The following is a 17,006-nucleotide window of genomic DNA, read 5'->3' as shown; positions in this document are numbered from 1 at the left end:
TTATAACTGTTCACATTCATTGTTTTTTAAGGATGATCAATGGAAGAACAGCTTTAACTTATGTATATTTTCATTATTTGCGGTAGAGAATAGTCTTAGATATTATAATTGTTTATCGTTTTGTTTTGTTACATCGTCTTTTAATTTGTGACCACGTAAAATTTGCAGATCATCTTGAAACGTTCAAATTATCAATTTACCATCATTCATGTACAAATGCAATAGCATTAAAAAAAAAAAATTTTAGAATCGTATATAGTTAAAAAATTAGTTGTCACTGAGCAACATTCCAAAAATGTTTCTAAGCCTTTTCCAATATATATATATAATATAAAGCTGAATGTTTGTGTGTGTGTCTGGTCACGAATAGGCTCCTATATGGTTGACTATTTTAAAAAACTGATTACATATAATGATAGAAGATGTATCGAGATACAGGAATGGGTATGTTTGATCTGGCAGAATTATGGTTCATTAAAATTGTGGGGTCTGCGTTCGCGGCTGGTCCACAAATAGAAATAAAAAATTAAAAAAAGAAAACGTTTACAAGTGTTTTTGATATAGATGTACATAAGAATACTTTGATAAGTATCTTTTAACTTAAATAGGGATGGTATAATAAAATTGTGGGGTGTGCGTTCACGCCTGGACTCCGTAGAATGGAAATAGGCACAAACTTTAATAAAGACGTTTCATATCTGTGTAAGTATACTTTGATAATTATGTTTCAGTTTGAAGAAATATGGTATAATAAAATTATGGGGTGTTCGCACCTGACCTCCATAGAATGGAAATATGTCACAAAGTTTAACAAGGTTTTTTAATATAGATCCACAGAATATTGTGATAAGTGTTTCAGTGTGAACAGGTATGGTATAATAAATGATGGAGTTTATCTATTTTATTTTTACTTTCATCATATTTTGCTTTGGTTTTGATACCCCCAAATTCAACCCAAATTTACAACCCTTCCTTTTCATAACCTATCATACTTTCATAAATCAGAGTCCATTTTCTGTAGGTTTCTGTTTATCAACCCAGTTAACTTTTTGCTGGTATAAAAATACAGCAACATTAGTATTAATAAAACAGCTTAAAAATGCAGCACAAAAATTCAATTAACAAGATTCCCAGGCAATGCTAGAGTTACAATGTCTAAAATGAAAAAGGCATAAAGAATATTTGTAAAGAATAAGATCACGCACTTTCTGGCCAGTTAATGGCAAATGATAATCTAGTGGAGGTTATAATTTTTTTTTTTTTTTTTTTTTTTTTGAGATGAGAGTAGGGCTTCTTTGTAATTCAGCAATTAATGGAGTATACTGAAATAATAATGTTATCATTTAGAACTTATTTATCATGTGTGGGTGGGGATTTGTTAACTATTTTGTAATTTCACCTAATATTTAATAAACAAAAAATACTGTAAAAATCTTACTTTCTTTTTCCATTGTTGAGAGAAATTTTATTTTTTTGCATGATCGGCGGTCAATTAATTTGATATTTTTTTTAAATCATCCAATGTGCATCTGTTCCTGCTTTAAAAAATAATTAAAACCTGTAAATAATTGGGAGGGCAGGGACTACTTCTACCTTTTAAAAAAAAATACAGATTCTTTTTCTTAAGGCGATTACATTTTCATGTTTTTATCTGTTTAGTACTGCGGTTTATGAATCCTATTAAATAGGATTTTCATGTTAAATTCAATTTTTACCAAATGTTTTGCTTATTAAATTATGTGAAAGTACAGCATAGTTACCCCCCCCTATTAAGAATGTGTTTCTAAATAATGTTATTCTTCTTGCACAGTACGTAAACTGTAGAAGTAGCAAATGTTTTAAGTGCCCCCCTTCCCCTTTATATTTGAAACAGAAAAAAAAAAAAATTGGAGTAATTTTTACATTTTTTTAAAAAATATTATTTTTACCGGTTTAAATCTTTGCATTTTTCATCATTTGAGCCCCCCCTCCCCCCTGAAAAAATAACAAAAAAAGGTTTATCCCCTTCCCTCATCATGGTGGATGGTTTTTTTTTTGCATGTAGCCGCTAATTTATTAAACAATATTTCATGGATGTTTAAATTCAGAAAAAAAGTTTTATGTAAATTCAAATGATATATTTTTTTCTTTTCTGTTTATTTAATACTCATTTTTATCTATTTATGTTTTTCTTTCAGAATTCTTCTTTTATCAGCCTCAGTACAGCTAGTGCTCTATTGTCAAGCTCTTGCATTGAATATTGCCTGTCTGCACTCCACAGCCTGTTGCCTTATTGGAAACAGTACAGTGGTGAAGAGGTAAGAAAAAAAATAAAAGTAGTTTTTTGGATTTTATTCATTTTATCATTTTTCTGGGAATGTTGTAGAGGAGCAAATTATCTTTATTAAGCATTGTTTAATTTGAATTCACTATTGCTATTTTTTTTTTTTTTTTTTTTTTTTATGATGGACCTGACAGCCTTGTTCATGTTTATTTGTTCATTTAAATTGAGTTTTTTCCTGTTATTAAGCTGTTGGACATGAAATGTTCTAAGTTAAATATTTTTAGTGACCGCTCGTTTTTGTAAGTCTTCTAGAAACACAACAGCTATTTTGTGTGTTATGTTTTTATAGAGACATACAAGATAAACAAAAGGATGATTAATGAACAGATTTACATGTATACATTTATTCTCACATAGTTTGACACAAATGTAAAAAGAAAGGCATGAAGCAGGAAAGGTAGTACTTAATATTATGGTATAAAATAGGTAGACATTAGTACTGAAGAAAGAATATATAAAATGTTCTAACACAATTGAAAAAGAAATTATTAGAGAATAGAGAAATATACAGATGCAATGGATAAGTAAATATTACTTACATTTAAGTTGAACCATTCTGGGAGTTTTATTGACTCTGACCAGAAGGTGCTTGACAAAATACATCATTAAGCTTTTTGAATAGAGAGCTGGTTGGATTATGTCCAATGACTTAAGCATTAGCACCAAAAGACGTGATATCTGAATTCTATATTTCTCATGCAAGTGAAATTTGATTTTTGATTTCTGGATAAAGAGTGCATTTTGTCATTGCTTAGTATAATTCAGAGGAGATAACTTGTATATAATTGAAGGTAGATCACTCCTGATCATTCTAACTAACACCATATTCAAAAAGAGCCATTTATTATTTGTTTATGAAGACTTTTTTAAGTGTTTAATTTGTGATGCTGAATTTTAAACTTGTGACGATTCCTGCATAATGTAACATAATCAATTGTGTTCATGTATAAGTACTTTTGTCATACATTTGAAGAGAGGGTGATCTAAAACAGATTGAAATGTTTCAGACAATAGTTTGAAGAAAAACAATGCAAATAGTTCATTTTCTATGTTATAATGGAATTGTTTAGAATCTTGTCTTCCACGTTTACAAGTATTTATATTTCTATCCACAGGAGGATTGCTCAAATTTGCCTGGTCAGCTCTTGAAACCGCATCCAATGTCCCCGCCTCCTGATATGACACCATTCTTTCTACGCCCGTATGTCAAAGGGCATGCAAATGATGTATTTGAAGATTATCCACAACTGCTTACGGAAATGGTTCTCAGACTCCCATACCAGGTAATTTTATTTTGATAACTTTTTTGTATCATCCCAATTCCGTTTGCAGAAAAAGTGTAAATTATTTCTTGTAATCATTGCAAGAATAACTGAATGATGTGAGCTTATTTAATCATTTTGTCTTTTTCTAGTTGAAGAAAATTGCTGATTCTCACCAAGGAATGGGTTCGGCTCGCTTTGATGATTCCTGGTACAGCATGTTATCAGAGGTGAGAAGAAAAATCTGCATTTAATTAGCAATTCCTTGTCTTTTAAATGAATATTCTTTAATTTTTATGAAAGCTGTTGTCAATAAGTTTGAAATTGTTTTGAGAAAGATTCTTTGATTTTTAGAAAATGTTTTGTTGTTATGCAAGGTTTTATCTGTTCACTTCAGTTTGAAACGGCATGTTCATAGCTAAACCAGGCTTTGCACAGACTTGAAAAATCCTTGAAAATAAGGAAAATGTCTTGAAAGTCCTCAAAAATTGTATTCTTTATGTCCAGTAAAAATTTGTGTCAAAATATTAAAAATAGAATTGAAATAAATCTCCCTCTATTTTTGCTTTCATTTATAACTTAAATTTTTGGAGGGGAGTGGGGGGGGGGCGTAGTTTAGCTGCCATAATTAAAAATGCCCCCCCCCCCTTCTTCCCCCCCCCCCTCCCCCCAAAAAAAGAATAGATGTATTTTATATTTTTATTAAGTGTTAGCGCTGTGTACCAGCAGCTGGACTATCATCTCATGAATGTGTAAAACGTTTGAATATGTGAAAATGCTTAGGACCAGCATTAGAAAGAGATAAGAATAGCAAAATTTGAGAAGGGGTTATAGGAAATAAAAAAAAAACAAAAAAAAAACGCAGAGCCAATTATGACTGGAGTCATCTCCCTATTTGTAAATGTGAGGTGATTGGAAAATCAGAACTCTATAGAAGAGACAGCTAGCAGAAGAAATCACTTTTTTTTCTGATAGCATTACTTCAATCAGAAGTTGTGATTTAGCAGGGAGACACGAAATTACCCAGGGATTGAATGATGATCAACAAATATTTCTCACTCCTATATTTTTGTCATCGAAATCCGTGAAATCGCCCGGGAGGAAGCTTCACATGCCTCCATGCAGTAACTTAGTCCAAAATATGTTATTCTACACTGCACCCTAGAGGACCTGTTTCTTTTATAAAATAATTTTATAATAAACTTCTTTACAGATAACGAAAAAAAACATTAAGAAATTTACGTGCGGGGTTTGAACCTACAGACCATGTCATGCAAAAAAACACGCTATCAACTTCCCCACAGTAGAATTTTGATGGCCCATTGTTCTATCATTGTTGCTAAGCAATAACATGGAAAAAATTGCTTTACCGATGATAGATAAATTAAAATAACGGTTTCGATTATCTGTAATTATCGAGAGTATTCTGAGACAAAACTTAACTAAGATCACTCCCAGACTTATACACTAAAGATCTGTAAATTTTAAAGAAAATCTGTTCAGTCATTTCATAGTCTTTAAAAAACAAACTCACACACGCACACACAATTGCATTTATATCATTGTAGAGATGAGTATTTCATGTTTTTATTTCACTATTTTAAGATAACCATATACAGCACAAGGGTTGAATGTAGTCGTTAGATAGGTGTACCTTATTTTAGGTGTTTCCATACCTTAATATGAGAGGATTTTTCCATCATTGTCACATTTAAGTTTTAATAGCTTTTTAATGGTTATAATAAGTTCAAATTGAATGTACACATCTTATTTTTTTTTTTTTTATAGGAATACTTATATTTTCAATGTAATTTCTATATATTTTTCTCTTGCTTAAATCACTTAATGTTATATAAGGTAATATTAAAAGGTTTAGGTATTTCATTTGTTTAGACTTGTGAAGCTCTTATCCAAAGATTGTTTTGTATTTAAAGAAATGTTTTTATATTTTTAAGCAAAACTACCATTTTGGAACATTAAAATCATTTTTTTTTCCTTCTCAGTACATGATGACTCATCAAACGCCATATGTAAAGAGACAAGTAAGGAAGGTTAGTATGCATCATGAAATTATATAGTTCATTTGAAGCGGACAAATGTTGACTTTTAAAGTTTACTTATTGTCTGACTATAAAATTATTCAAGATTTTTCTTTTTTTTAGTTAATTAAATTTTTTCATAATAAAAAATGTATTTTATTTGTTTTTATGCACTGTGATGTCTTTTCAACCAAATGTTCTTTAATAATTTTTCATAGTTCACGATCATAAAACATGAGATGTCTAAATAATATTTTGATAAGTTATAAGCAAAATATTAAGCCAGCTGTTTTGTAGTAATGGGGAATTAACCTCTCTAACAAATGGAACGGCAGTACAGAACACGGCATCATGTCTACATTATTTGGATTCATTGGACTTGTTCTCATCTTGAGTGTCATTTTCACAACGTTTTGGTTGATGTAACCTCTGACCTTCTTCAGGTGTATCTTGTTGAACTCGGGAATGTTTTTGTCTAACTCGAGAATTTGGTCAGAATTACAAATAGAACCCTTTATTTACTTCACCCGGATAGCATGCTCTTGTTCCATCAGCCATGATTAGATAGAGGTCCTAAGTAATTTGCAGCTGCTGACGAAACAAGAGCATGCTACCCCTATGAAGTAATTAAATGGTTCTGTTCGAAATTCTCTCTAAATTCTTGAGTTTGGCAGAAACATTCCTGAGTTTGACAAGCTACACCTGAAGAAGGTCGTAGGTCACATTGAGTGAAACCAATCGTCATCTACAAAATTTCAAACGAACATCATGTCTATTTAACATGTTGCTATATATTAGATGACTTTTAGAAATTAACTTTCAAATCAAGCTTTCTTTGGCCAGTTCTTTATTTTTCCCCCATTCTTCTAAATCAATATTCATCACTTTTTCCAATGTTCTTCTTGGTAACTGACCTTGTTACTCCAACTGTTCCACATCTCCATTGTATCTCTTGGAAACAACATCTTCTCTCAAGAAACTCAACTCGACAATCTCCTGACAATTTCCAACATTTGACCTGCATAGACTGAATTTAAACCAATCTTTTTTGGAAGACGTTTCATTAATTGAGGCCAAATTTTATAGGCTGGATATTCTTTTTGATATCAACCGTGTGATGTAAAGGGGAACCAGTATTTTTTTTTTTTAATCATAACACCATCTCTAGATGATTGCCAAGGCTTAAGAGTGCTTTATCTGCCATTTTTTTTGTTCTTATTTGATTTGGCTAATTCTATAAAAAAAAAAAAAAAGAATTAGCAAAAATAAAGAAATATCTAACCACAAAGGATGAGAGAACTAATCTACAATCTTGTAACTTTATGAAAAGCAGGCTGAAAGCGATTTGGATTTCTGTGTTTTTTGTGCTAATGCTGAAGAAGATGCGATACATATAAATCCAACTGTATAGAGAAACTGTTTATATCCACAACATCTGTGAATGACTGGATCAAGAATTGGTCTCCTCAGCTATCAGATTGCCTGTTGATGACAAAATTGATTCTATCTCTGGTCAATTGCCATTATCAACTTTCTACATACAACTATTTCTACTATGAAAAAATATCAAGAAAAAAACTTGAGGATCAGAAATGTCTGATTTAATGTTGATTCATATTAAATGTTTAATAATAGCAAAAACAGAATTTTTAATTTCAATATAGTTTTTGTAATGGTCATATTTAACAGCAACAGGGAAAAGAAACCTTGTTGGTCAATGCAGTGGTTGGAGATTTAAATTTTTTGTCAAACTTTATTTCTGTATTTGTTATTTGCTTTAACAGTGAAAGAGAATTGATTAATTTTCTTTTTTTTTTTTTTTAGTTGCTGTTATTTATTTGTGGCTCCAAAGAGAAATACCGCCAGTTACGAGACTTGCATGCTCTTGAATCTCATCTCAAATCAGTGATGGAAATTTGCAATAAGAGTGGTTTGGATGTGAGTGCCGAGGATATCTGCAGTGTCATACTTCCATATGATACATTATTGACAATGGTCAGTGTTGCAAGTATTTTATTTGCTTTCAATCTTACTAATATGGCAGATACTTGAAGTTTAAAAATTATGCCACTTCCTTATTTTTTTATTATTTTCTTTTAAATATCATATTGTAAATTTATGCTTAAGTTTATAATCTCTAATGACTCTGCAGAAAGGTCAAGCTACTTCTGCAAAGGTTGTTTTTTTATTTCTGGGTGTTCTTATTAGATAATAGCTGGGTAGAAGCAGTTAATTATCTGTTTATCTATATAATTATCTATTCAGTGGAGTAAACAGCAGAGAATTTGAATCATGGCATGTTTTGATAGGTGTCAAACTTTGTTGACTGGTCAGTTGCACTGGAAGTATGAAGTGATGTGATGTGTCAGGTGCTCAGGTTTGAGTAAGCCGAGTTAAGCTTAGTTGAGTTGGATCCAAGATGCTGAACAGAAGGTCTCCCCATGATGGAGGTGACGGTCTTTATCTGACAAGCCAAAGATCGTCGGTCACTCCATTTCTGCTGACAGGATGCCTGAGAGTGAGTAAACCATATAAAAACACATCATCTTGGGTGCATGTCTTTAAAGCGTCTTTGTTACAGCAGGTTCCAGCTCCCCCACGGACGGTTTGTGAATCCCCTAGAAGTGGCCACCAGCAGACAGATATTTTGTCCTATGTCATCTTAGTTAGGTGTATTATATGTTGACAAGCATGCACCCAGAACACTAGATGAGTTACGGGTTATGTAAATATACATTAAGGCATCTGAGGACAAGAGTTCGTTATATACATACAAACATATATATATATATATATATATATATATAAGGGTGACCCAAAAAACAGGCCCCAACTCTAATTAATAAAGTGTACATGGGGCCCATTTTTTGGGTCACCTTTGTGTGTGTGTGTGTGTGTATATATATATATATATATATATATATGGCACGTTTGTTAAGATATAATGATATACGATTTAGATAATAATACAATATACGTCGATTTGATGCCAACACAACATACTGTGTGCACCAGAGATAACACATAGAATGCTTATGATGTAATGTAGAAAACGGTGATGAAATAAATGAACTCCCAGAATTTGCCCGAAGAATTAGGTCTGCAAAATGAAAGGTTTTTATTTCCAAATCTAATTTTATGAAAAGGAGAGAACTGGATCTGATTTAATTAGTTAGTGATATAATTGTGAAAAAAGCTTCTGTAGTTTTGATTTCTTCTAATATCTCCGCTATGTAGCCAACATAACCAGTTTTCTAAAACTGTGAGGATTTCAACAAATGCATAACAGTATAAAATATTTAAAGATCTCAAGTTTTTTTGTTTTTTTTTATATATAGATTGAACATTTAAAACAGTGTTCCGAAATTGCTACAACTCGTTCCAACAATTGGCAACTATTTTGTCAAAAAGAATCTGGTAAGTTAAAGTATTTTTACACTTTTTTAATGTTTAAATTTTTATTAATTTTAAAAAATTAGTTACATTTTGAATTATTTTCTTAACAGTTAAATATCTAATGATAATTACATTTTTAATTAAAAATTAGCATATATTCTCATTTTAGCCTCAAAAACAAAATTTCATTCATTGCATGTTTTTTATGTTGAAGTTTATTTTTAGTTTAAAAAATATATTGTACTTTTGAGGTTAAAAAAGCTGTTCTACAAAGTTAATTACATAAGTATAGACTTTATATATCGCTTATTTCCTAAAAATATTTTTGCATCTTTGTATTAATAGATTATAACGAGGATTTTATTCTATTTTTAGAAGGCTCATCCAACTTGACAGCAGATCATACAGATATTCTTGTGTTTTTAATGAAATCTAGCATCATGCTGGATGATGGAGTTGCTCCAGTCTTGCTGCAGTTACTCCAATCGGCTGTGTGTGGCTCCAAAATGGCCCAACAGTCAAGTGCCAACTCAAACACTTGTGGTTCTCCTACCAAACGGAAAAAAGATAAAGATTCAACATCAAGTAACAACACAGGTAAAAGATGATCTTCAAATTCTAAACGCTTTCCTTTTTAGAGTAGATTTCATAAAACACAAGATTTGTTGATGCATTTTGTCTGAATCTTTCGTACAGAGTTGTCCTTATTTACATTCTCTCAAAACTATTGTCCTCATCAACACATTTAACTTTTTATTGCAATGTTCTTTGAGTATTCCTTTCCCTTTACAAAACTCAATCATGTTCTGCAAAGTTAAAAACAAAAATTTTCCTCTACAAAACACCATGAATATTTAAAGATATAAAGAACTAGAATCATCGTAATGTTTTCCAAAATTATTGGATTCAGCATTAAATAATCTGAAAATGTTTGATATGCCGTAAACAAAACAATAAAGAATTTCAATTATGTTTTTTTAATATATAAGCATCAATCAAGTTGAATGCAGTCACATCGCTTGTTATACATATATAATCTGCACATATCAACCCCATAACATGTCTGGCTATCCATAAGCACGAGGGAGCATGGTAGAGTATAGAGGACCTTTTTTTTGAGTGGAAGAAACAATGTGACTTTATGCAAGCTGATTGATATTAATCCCTTTGAATTTGACCAGGATAGAGAGAAGGCGTGAAATATTGTCTGGTGTTGCCGACTCTGGAGTCCAGAACACTCACAACATCCAAAATACTGAAAGCAAACAAAGAGAAAGATTGTTGTTTATTTGTATATAAACTATCATGCTTAAGTAAAAATCTTAAATGCAACGGTGTATAAAAAATATGATTTGGTAAAAGTATATTATTAGATAGAAATATTTTAAAGATGTAAAAAAGTTATATTAAATTGAAATATTTACATTTAATAGTTGTCAGGAATGTTAATTTGATAGATGGAATTTAAGCTAACCATAATATAAGACAAAAACCCAACAAGGATCTTTAGGCTACGTGTTGTGATGACGTAATAAAAAAATTATAGATTTTGAGATGAAGAGGTAGCTACGGGGAAGATAAGTTAAATATACAATGCGTTAGCAGACAGATGGGGTTTTGTGAATGGATGCCCGTGGAAGTCAGAAGTGGGGGCTTAGAAAAATGTCATCTTAAACAAAGCATGCCAACTCTGAAAAAGAACCCAGCAATATATCAAAATATAATTTCTGTCTGAGTGTTTTCACTTTTGGAGAGAAGCACCTTTAATTTCAGGACACATAGAAGGAAGATTTGAGGTATGTTTTTGCTGGTGTTCCAACCGACAATGATTACTATAAAATGTTAATTTATGTATACACATATCAACACTCAATAGAGAATACACTAGACAAGTCACATATCAGAACGCTAACACTCAAAAGTTGAAGACTCATTATAGAAACACATCTGTTATATATACTCCCATATATATATATATATATATATATATATATATATATATATGACAAACATATATACGCTCGTTATAAAGCTACAATGTTTATGTACACCCCCAGTATACTACATATAACCAATTGGTGCTGTTTCAAAACCCCTTTATATTACACTAGCCTGGGTGCCTGGCATTGCCCGGGTGTTTAGGGAGGTGTTAAGCAAAGAAACAAAAGTGGTAGTAAGCAGGCAGGCTCTAACCCGTACCACAAAGGAGAAAAAGTAAGTGAAAGAAAAAAACGTAACGCGTTAGCTGTTGCGCCCATCACCAAACCGGAAGTGACATAGGTTTAAATTAAGGCTAGACAATCGAAAAGAGGCAATGGCATACATACGTACATACATACATACAGTTAAACAGACAGGTAAGATTTATATTCTAGATATCTGTTTTGATACCTTGTTATCCAGCATTTATAGTGAATCTATCAGTAAAACAAAGTTTCTTAGTGAAGTACAAAGCAAAACGTAAATTATAAAGAATATCAGTTTGAGAAGTTCAAATTTTGGTTCTTTTAATTCATGAACCATAAATGGAGTTTACTGGATGATTGTAAATACTTTGCTTTAACCAACACTGAAGTAGAGAAATGCATAGTTTGATTTTTTTTTTTTTTTTCTGAGAAAAAATAAATAATAAATACATTTTTTTTTTGCAAAAAAACAGTTTATTACAGTAAAAGGTAAATTATAAATCCCTACATTATCACATGAGGTAAGAATAACTACTGAAGTTTCAAGCGTAACTTATATATATATAAATTTTACTACTTGGGATAGTAATTACGTATAACAAAGTTCCCATTTAGACAGCTCAATAATGTAATATTAGAGCTATAAATATTTTTTTCTATGATATATACTATGATAAAAGGAATAGACAAGTATTTACTGATTTTCAAAATGTTTGTCTTTTATTGGTAACAATTGTTTCAGCTCCTAGTGTTGGCATACAAATATATATAACAGTTCATTAATTATAATTTGCACAACTTGGGGTTCATCAGCGCATAGGAATAAAACAATTTTTCAGAAATTTCACAGCCTGTTAATACACCGAGCATTCATTTTTTAATCAAAAACATATAAAGTATTAAGTGGGCTTTTATCTGCATTTTTTTTTTTTTTTTTTTTTTTTTTTTTTAGATTAAGGCTGTTTTAATAATGCTCAGTGTTATTAATGAAACAACTATTTAAGATTTTTGTTGTGACTTGCACCCAATAATAAAAATCCATTGGATGTACTAACCCTGACGCAAAATCTTGATATTTTTATATAAAGACATATTTGATTTTTAGAATGTTATTAGAAATAAATGCACTAAATTGTACTTGTAAAGATTTGTCTGTTAGAAAAATATATTTGATTGAATGTGTATTTCTTCAGGTCATGTGTGATTTGTATATTTTGCAGAGGCTAGTGATGAGACCAGCCAACGCCAACTCCAGCAGCAGCTGGACGAGCAGCTCTGCTATGAGCTGGTGCAGCAGCTCAACCGAGCAGTGGACCAAAATCTCCTCATGAAATTTATACGCTCCTTCCTCCTAGAGTCCAACTCGACCAGCTGTCGCTGGCAAGCACACTCTCTTATCCTTCAGATATATCGGTGAGAACATCTTGAATTCTTTTTCATTTATTTAGTGTAACTTGTTTATTTTTGTTCTCCCCCCCCCCTCTTTTTTTACGGAATCACCTGTGTAGTTTTACTTAAGTTTTATTATGATAAATCGTTTAATTTTCTAAATATTCATTGCAAATTGATATTGTATCTTTGAGTAATTGTAATTACATGGTTTTGTTCTTTTATACGACAGGGTTACATGTGAAAATGAGTTTTTCTTTTAGAAGTACAAAAGAGCTATAATACTTTGAATTATTTGGATTATTTGGACTACTGTTTTCATCCGATTTTTGTTTTATTTAAGGCTCTCAAAATTCATACTAGAATTCTTCACAAGGACCCATGGTATAGTGAATAATGTACTTGGTAAAAATCATTTGTATGTTACACTCTTCTGAAAATTGAAGGATCAATCCTCAGTGTGGGTAACACTCAAAATACAATTGCTTAGAAGTTCAACCTGGTCATGGCTGAGGAATGAGAGCATTTAATTCCAGTGGATTAAATAACGGATTCCATTCAAAATTCCATGTAGATTGCTGAGTTTGATAAAATACGCCTGAAGAAGGTTGGAGGTTATATCAACCAAAATGTTGTGAAAACTGTACTCAAAAAAAGAACAGTTGTCTGAATAATCCAAATTAGTCATTTTTAATTTATTAGTAATGGATACAAAATCATTTCATATTCGATGATTGATGGTGCTAGTAGATTTAAGCATGAAAGTGAAAATTATTCCTTTGCTCTCTTATATCGATGACTATTTTATGAGAAAATGTCAGGCAAGATTAAATGTAAAATTGATGAAAACTAATGAAACAAAAGAAACTAGTTTTTAAAAATGTATCAATAATTGACAAAGCAGATTTTTATATTCAGCTTTTTGCAAAGAAAGCTATACCGGTTATTGAAATAGGATAAAAATCTCACTAAGGTACAAAGTGGAAACAAAGGGATTAGAATATAATGATTAGAGTCAGTTTGTTGGAAAGATTAAAATTGCGAAGGACATTGTTAGATAAACTTGTATTAATTCCAAAATATAATTCAACAACAATAATGTATGAATATTATTTTCTTTTCTCTTTAAAGAAATTCTTCCTTGGATCAACAGCAGAACCTTCTAGAGCTGATGTGGAGTTTGTGGAAAGAATTACCTTTGTATGGTAGAAAGGCTGCTCAATTTGTAGATCTCCTCGGCTTTTTTGTTTTGAAGACAACACAAAAAAGTGACAAAAAAGTGTGTATTTATTGAATATATGTTAACATCTTGTTCACATAATGAAAATAGTAATCATATTTCGGAAATTAAAAGCTTGTGATTTGAACATTCTCAGGACATTTTTTTTTAGGGTTTAATCCTTATGCAATATGCTTAATGTAACCAACTAATTGCTTAATTTTTATATTAGAAACAGTATTAAAGCATCCACCTCCCCGCCAAAAAAACACAAACCCAATATCTGACAGTGTCTGAATATACCATTATGTGAATTCTCTGTCAACACCGAAAGGAGCTTCTCTCCAGTTTTTCTGTTAGGCTCAAATTTAGTTTATTTATCTTCCTCTCCCTACCATTTCTAGACAATTCATTATATAAATGACAGTTGTCTGTATATGTCCATTTAAAAGTCAGAAACTACACAAGGGCCCGCCTACAAGGCTGATACTTTTTTTTTTTTTTCAGCACTGACTCTGACAGAATATAGACATGTAAACCCCCTCCCCCCTTTTTGTGGAAGGGAGGGTAATATTCATTCTTTTGGAGTTGCCAGGAGCAAAATAAGTCAGGGAGAGTGGTTTACAGTAATTTTAGAGTGGATTAAAAGAAAAGTGTTATACTTCTATTTTGTTGTCCATGCCTCTCCTGAGCAACACCGGATAGCCATGCTAGTAATAATGTAAATCCTTATAGATAAGAGTTGTCTGTTTTCTTTTAAACTGAAAAACAAATAATTTAGTGATAAGAATGAGCTATGTACATTGCTAAAGCTTTTACTTCAAACTTTTTTTCAGTGTTTTCTTAGAAAACAAGCTAGAAAGGTTTTCTTGCCTCTTTTCCATTCTACTGAAAAATTGTCTTCATTTCTTTATTTGGCCAAGTGTTTTTTTTGTTGCCTACTTATCATAGAACTGGAACTGGTTCTAGTCAAACATCTGATGGATGTGAGTAATATTCACTGGAATCATGATACAACCTCATCACATGACCAACTGAAATGATATTTTACTAATTAAAATTTTTCCACTTTTTTTTTTCACTAACTCGTCTTTACAAACCTTTTGTTGTTTAATCTATCCTGTGATTTGCATTGGAAAATTTTACCCTTTGGATGATATAAATTATTTTCAGTAAATATGTTCATTTGCATATATATGTAATCTTAAATTTCTAAGTATAAAAACTCATATTTAAGTTTTATCCAAAGAAAATTGTAGAAAATGAAAATGTCTTATCTGCTGTTTCATTGTTTTAGTTACATTTTTTAAATGTTTTTTTTTATGCTTTTTAAGTTCAATAACTAATGAAGGTTAGTGAAAAGAGAGACAGATTTGAAGCAAACTGTTAAATTGTGATAACTTAAAATGATCGTCTTGTGTTAAATTTTTAAAGGCGAGTTTTTTTAACTTTTTATTAGACAAGAGAATATCTTGAAAAAGCTGTTGGTGTACTAAAAGAGGAAAATCAAATTTTGGCCAACCATCCAAATGCCACGATTTACAAGTAAGGAAACATTTAATTCTCTTTATTGTTTTTATGGTGATTAACTTATTTTTCTTTAACGCAGGAAACAAAATATAAAAAGGCAGGTAATTAATTTCAAATTAAAGAATATAATAGAAATTGCCTACGTTAAAAATATGCAAATAAAAATAGGTGCACAAGTAGGTGAAAAAAAAAAAAAATTAAAACCGAAAATGAATAAACAAATTAACCTGTTTATTAGATAATTTTAGAATAGGGTTCATACAAACTTGCAAAATCCTTGAATTTTGACTTTTGCCTTGAAAAGGCCTTATTTCTATTATTACCTTGAAAAATCTTGGAAAATGTCTTCAAAAGTCCAGTAAAAATTTGTCAAAATATTAAAAATAAAATCAAAATACGATTAAATTATTTTTCAAGTATTAATAAAAATACCATTAAAATATATTTAGATATTGAAAATAAAATCAAAATACATTGTTCTGAAATTGCATCGTATTATTGTGAATACAATAGTTACGGCCCTTTATCACAAAACTACCCGAGGTAGTTTTGTGATAAGGATTCAAATCTCCATGTTTTTGTTCTCATTTATAATTTAATTTTTGGTAGGGGCACAAGGGGAGAGGAGTAATGGTGGTGTCCATAAATACAATTACCCCACCCTTCTCTAAAAAAATATTTTCCTTGCATGGTTGGGACACACACTAATGCTGCTAAGTATGCATCATGCTTCATACAAATCAAAAACAAAAAAGTTATTTCTAATATTTTTCAACTTATCAATTTTAGAGAAATAAAGAAAATATAAAGAAAATGCTTTCTATTTTTCTCACCCATTTTAGAAAGTATTCACTTCTTTATACATTCTGAATGTAACTCTAAAAAATAATTGAATTAAATTTTTGAGTTTTCACATATTGTTAAATTAAAACCGTTTTTGTTCTATCATTTAGATAAAAAAATGTTTGTATTATAATTTTCAAACTTAATTGAAATAATTTTGGTGGATTGAAATTTTTATTTGGAGCAATAGAAAAAGATCTTAAACTCTGGTCCTTTAGTTTAACACTATAATCTATAAATAAAATGTTGTTGGTACTGATTGAATTAACCGAGGATCCACTCAAATTATCATGTGTGTCTCGGGATGTTCTGCAATGTTTGCTTGTTTTACAAGTACTTTCATGAAATGTGCTTCAGTAAACTTGTGGTACTGGCACCCCCTCAATGTAAATACTTTCAACCAACCTGATCCTATGCTTTTATTATAGACATCCTCCAATGAGAATCTTTTATTTTGATAATTTCTTTATTCAAACTGCTAGATTTTGGAATTTTGTTTCCTTCTTCCTTGACTACTAACATGCAGAAATTTAAATGTAATATAAACAAACATCTTGCTGCTCAACTCCCTACTTAGAATATCTCTGTAGGCATGATCCCTAATTCACAGTAGCCCTTGCATCTTCATGTCAATGTGCCCTTTTGAGTGAATATCAGCTAAAGATTCTCATTTCTTATTTTGGTCTTTCTTCTTCTAGATGTCTATCATTAGAAAAAATTTTCTTTTTTTCTCAAACACCTATTAAACTAATTGCATTCATAAACAAAAACATAAGTGATGAGACTGCATACCTCTGCCTGACAATGTAAGGATGAGTC

At 30.8% G+C, this 17,006-nt stretch overlaps 1 protein-coding gene across 7 annotated transcripts in view; it reads left to right on the top strand.

Moving 5' to 3' along the window:
• Positions 1–17,006, top strand: part of LOC145285823 (E3 ubiquitin-protein ligase UBR4-like) — a 350,597-nt gene that overhangs the window by 235,036 nt on the left and 98,555 nt on the right. For all 7 annotated transcript variants that reach the window (XM_080134243.1, XM_080134245.1, XM_080134244.1 and 4 more), the window contains 10 exons: positions 2,178–2,297; positions 3,439–3,606; positions 3,738–3,815; positions 5,589–5,636; positions 7,449–7,619; positions 8,963–9,041; positions 9,396–9,617; positions 12,427–12,619; positions 13,727–13,874; positions 15,274–15,359. In XM_080134243.1, coding sequence (XP_079990369.1) covers positions 2,178–2,297; positions 3,439–3,606; positions 3,738–3,815; positions 5,589–5,636; positions 7,449–7,619; positions 8,963–9,041; positions 9,396–9,617; positions 12,427–12,619; positions 13,727–13,874; positions 15,274–15,359 — 1,313 coding nt within the window. The remainder of the gene's footprint in view (positions 1–2,177; positions 2,298–3,438; positions 3,607–3,737; positions 3,816–5,588; positions 5,637–7,448; positions 7,620–8,962; positions 9,042–9,395; positions 9,618–12,426; positions 12,620–13,726; positions 13,875–15,273; positions 15,360–17,006) is intronic.

This window comes from Euprymna scolopes, chromosome 10, assembly GCF_053919585.1.
Source record: "Euprymna scolopes isolate OS-2025 chromosome 10, ASM5391958v1, whole genome shotgun sequence".
Taxonomy (NCBI): Eukaryota; Metazoa; Mollusca; class Cephalopoda; order Sepiida; family Sepiolidae; genus Euprymna; species Euprymna scolopes.
Note: the sequence above shows the minus strand (reverse complement) of the source record. Positions and strands in the feature narration are given on the sequence as shown.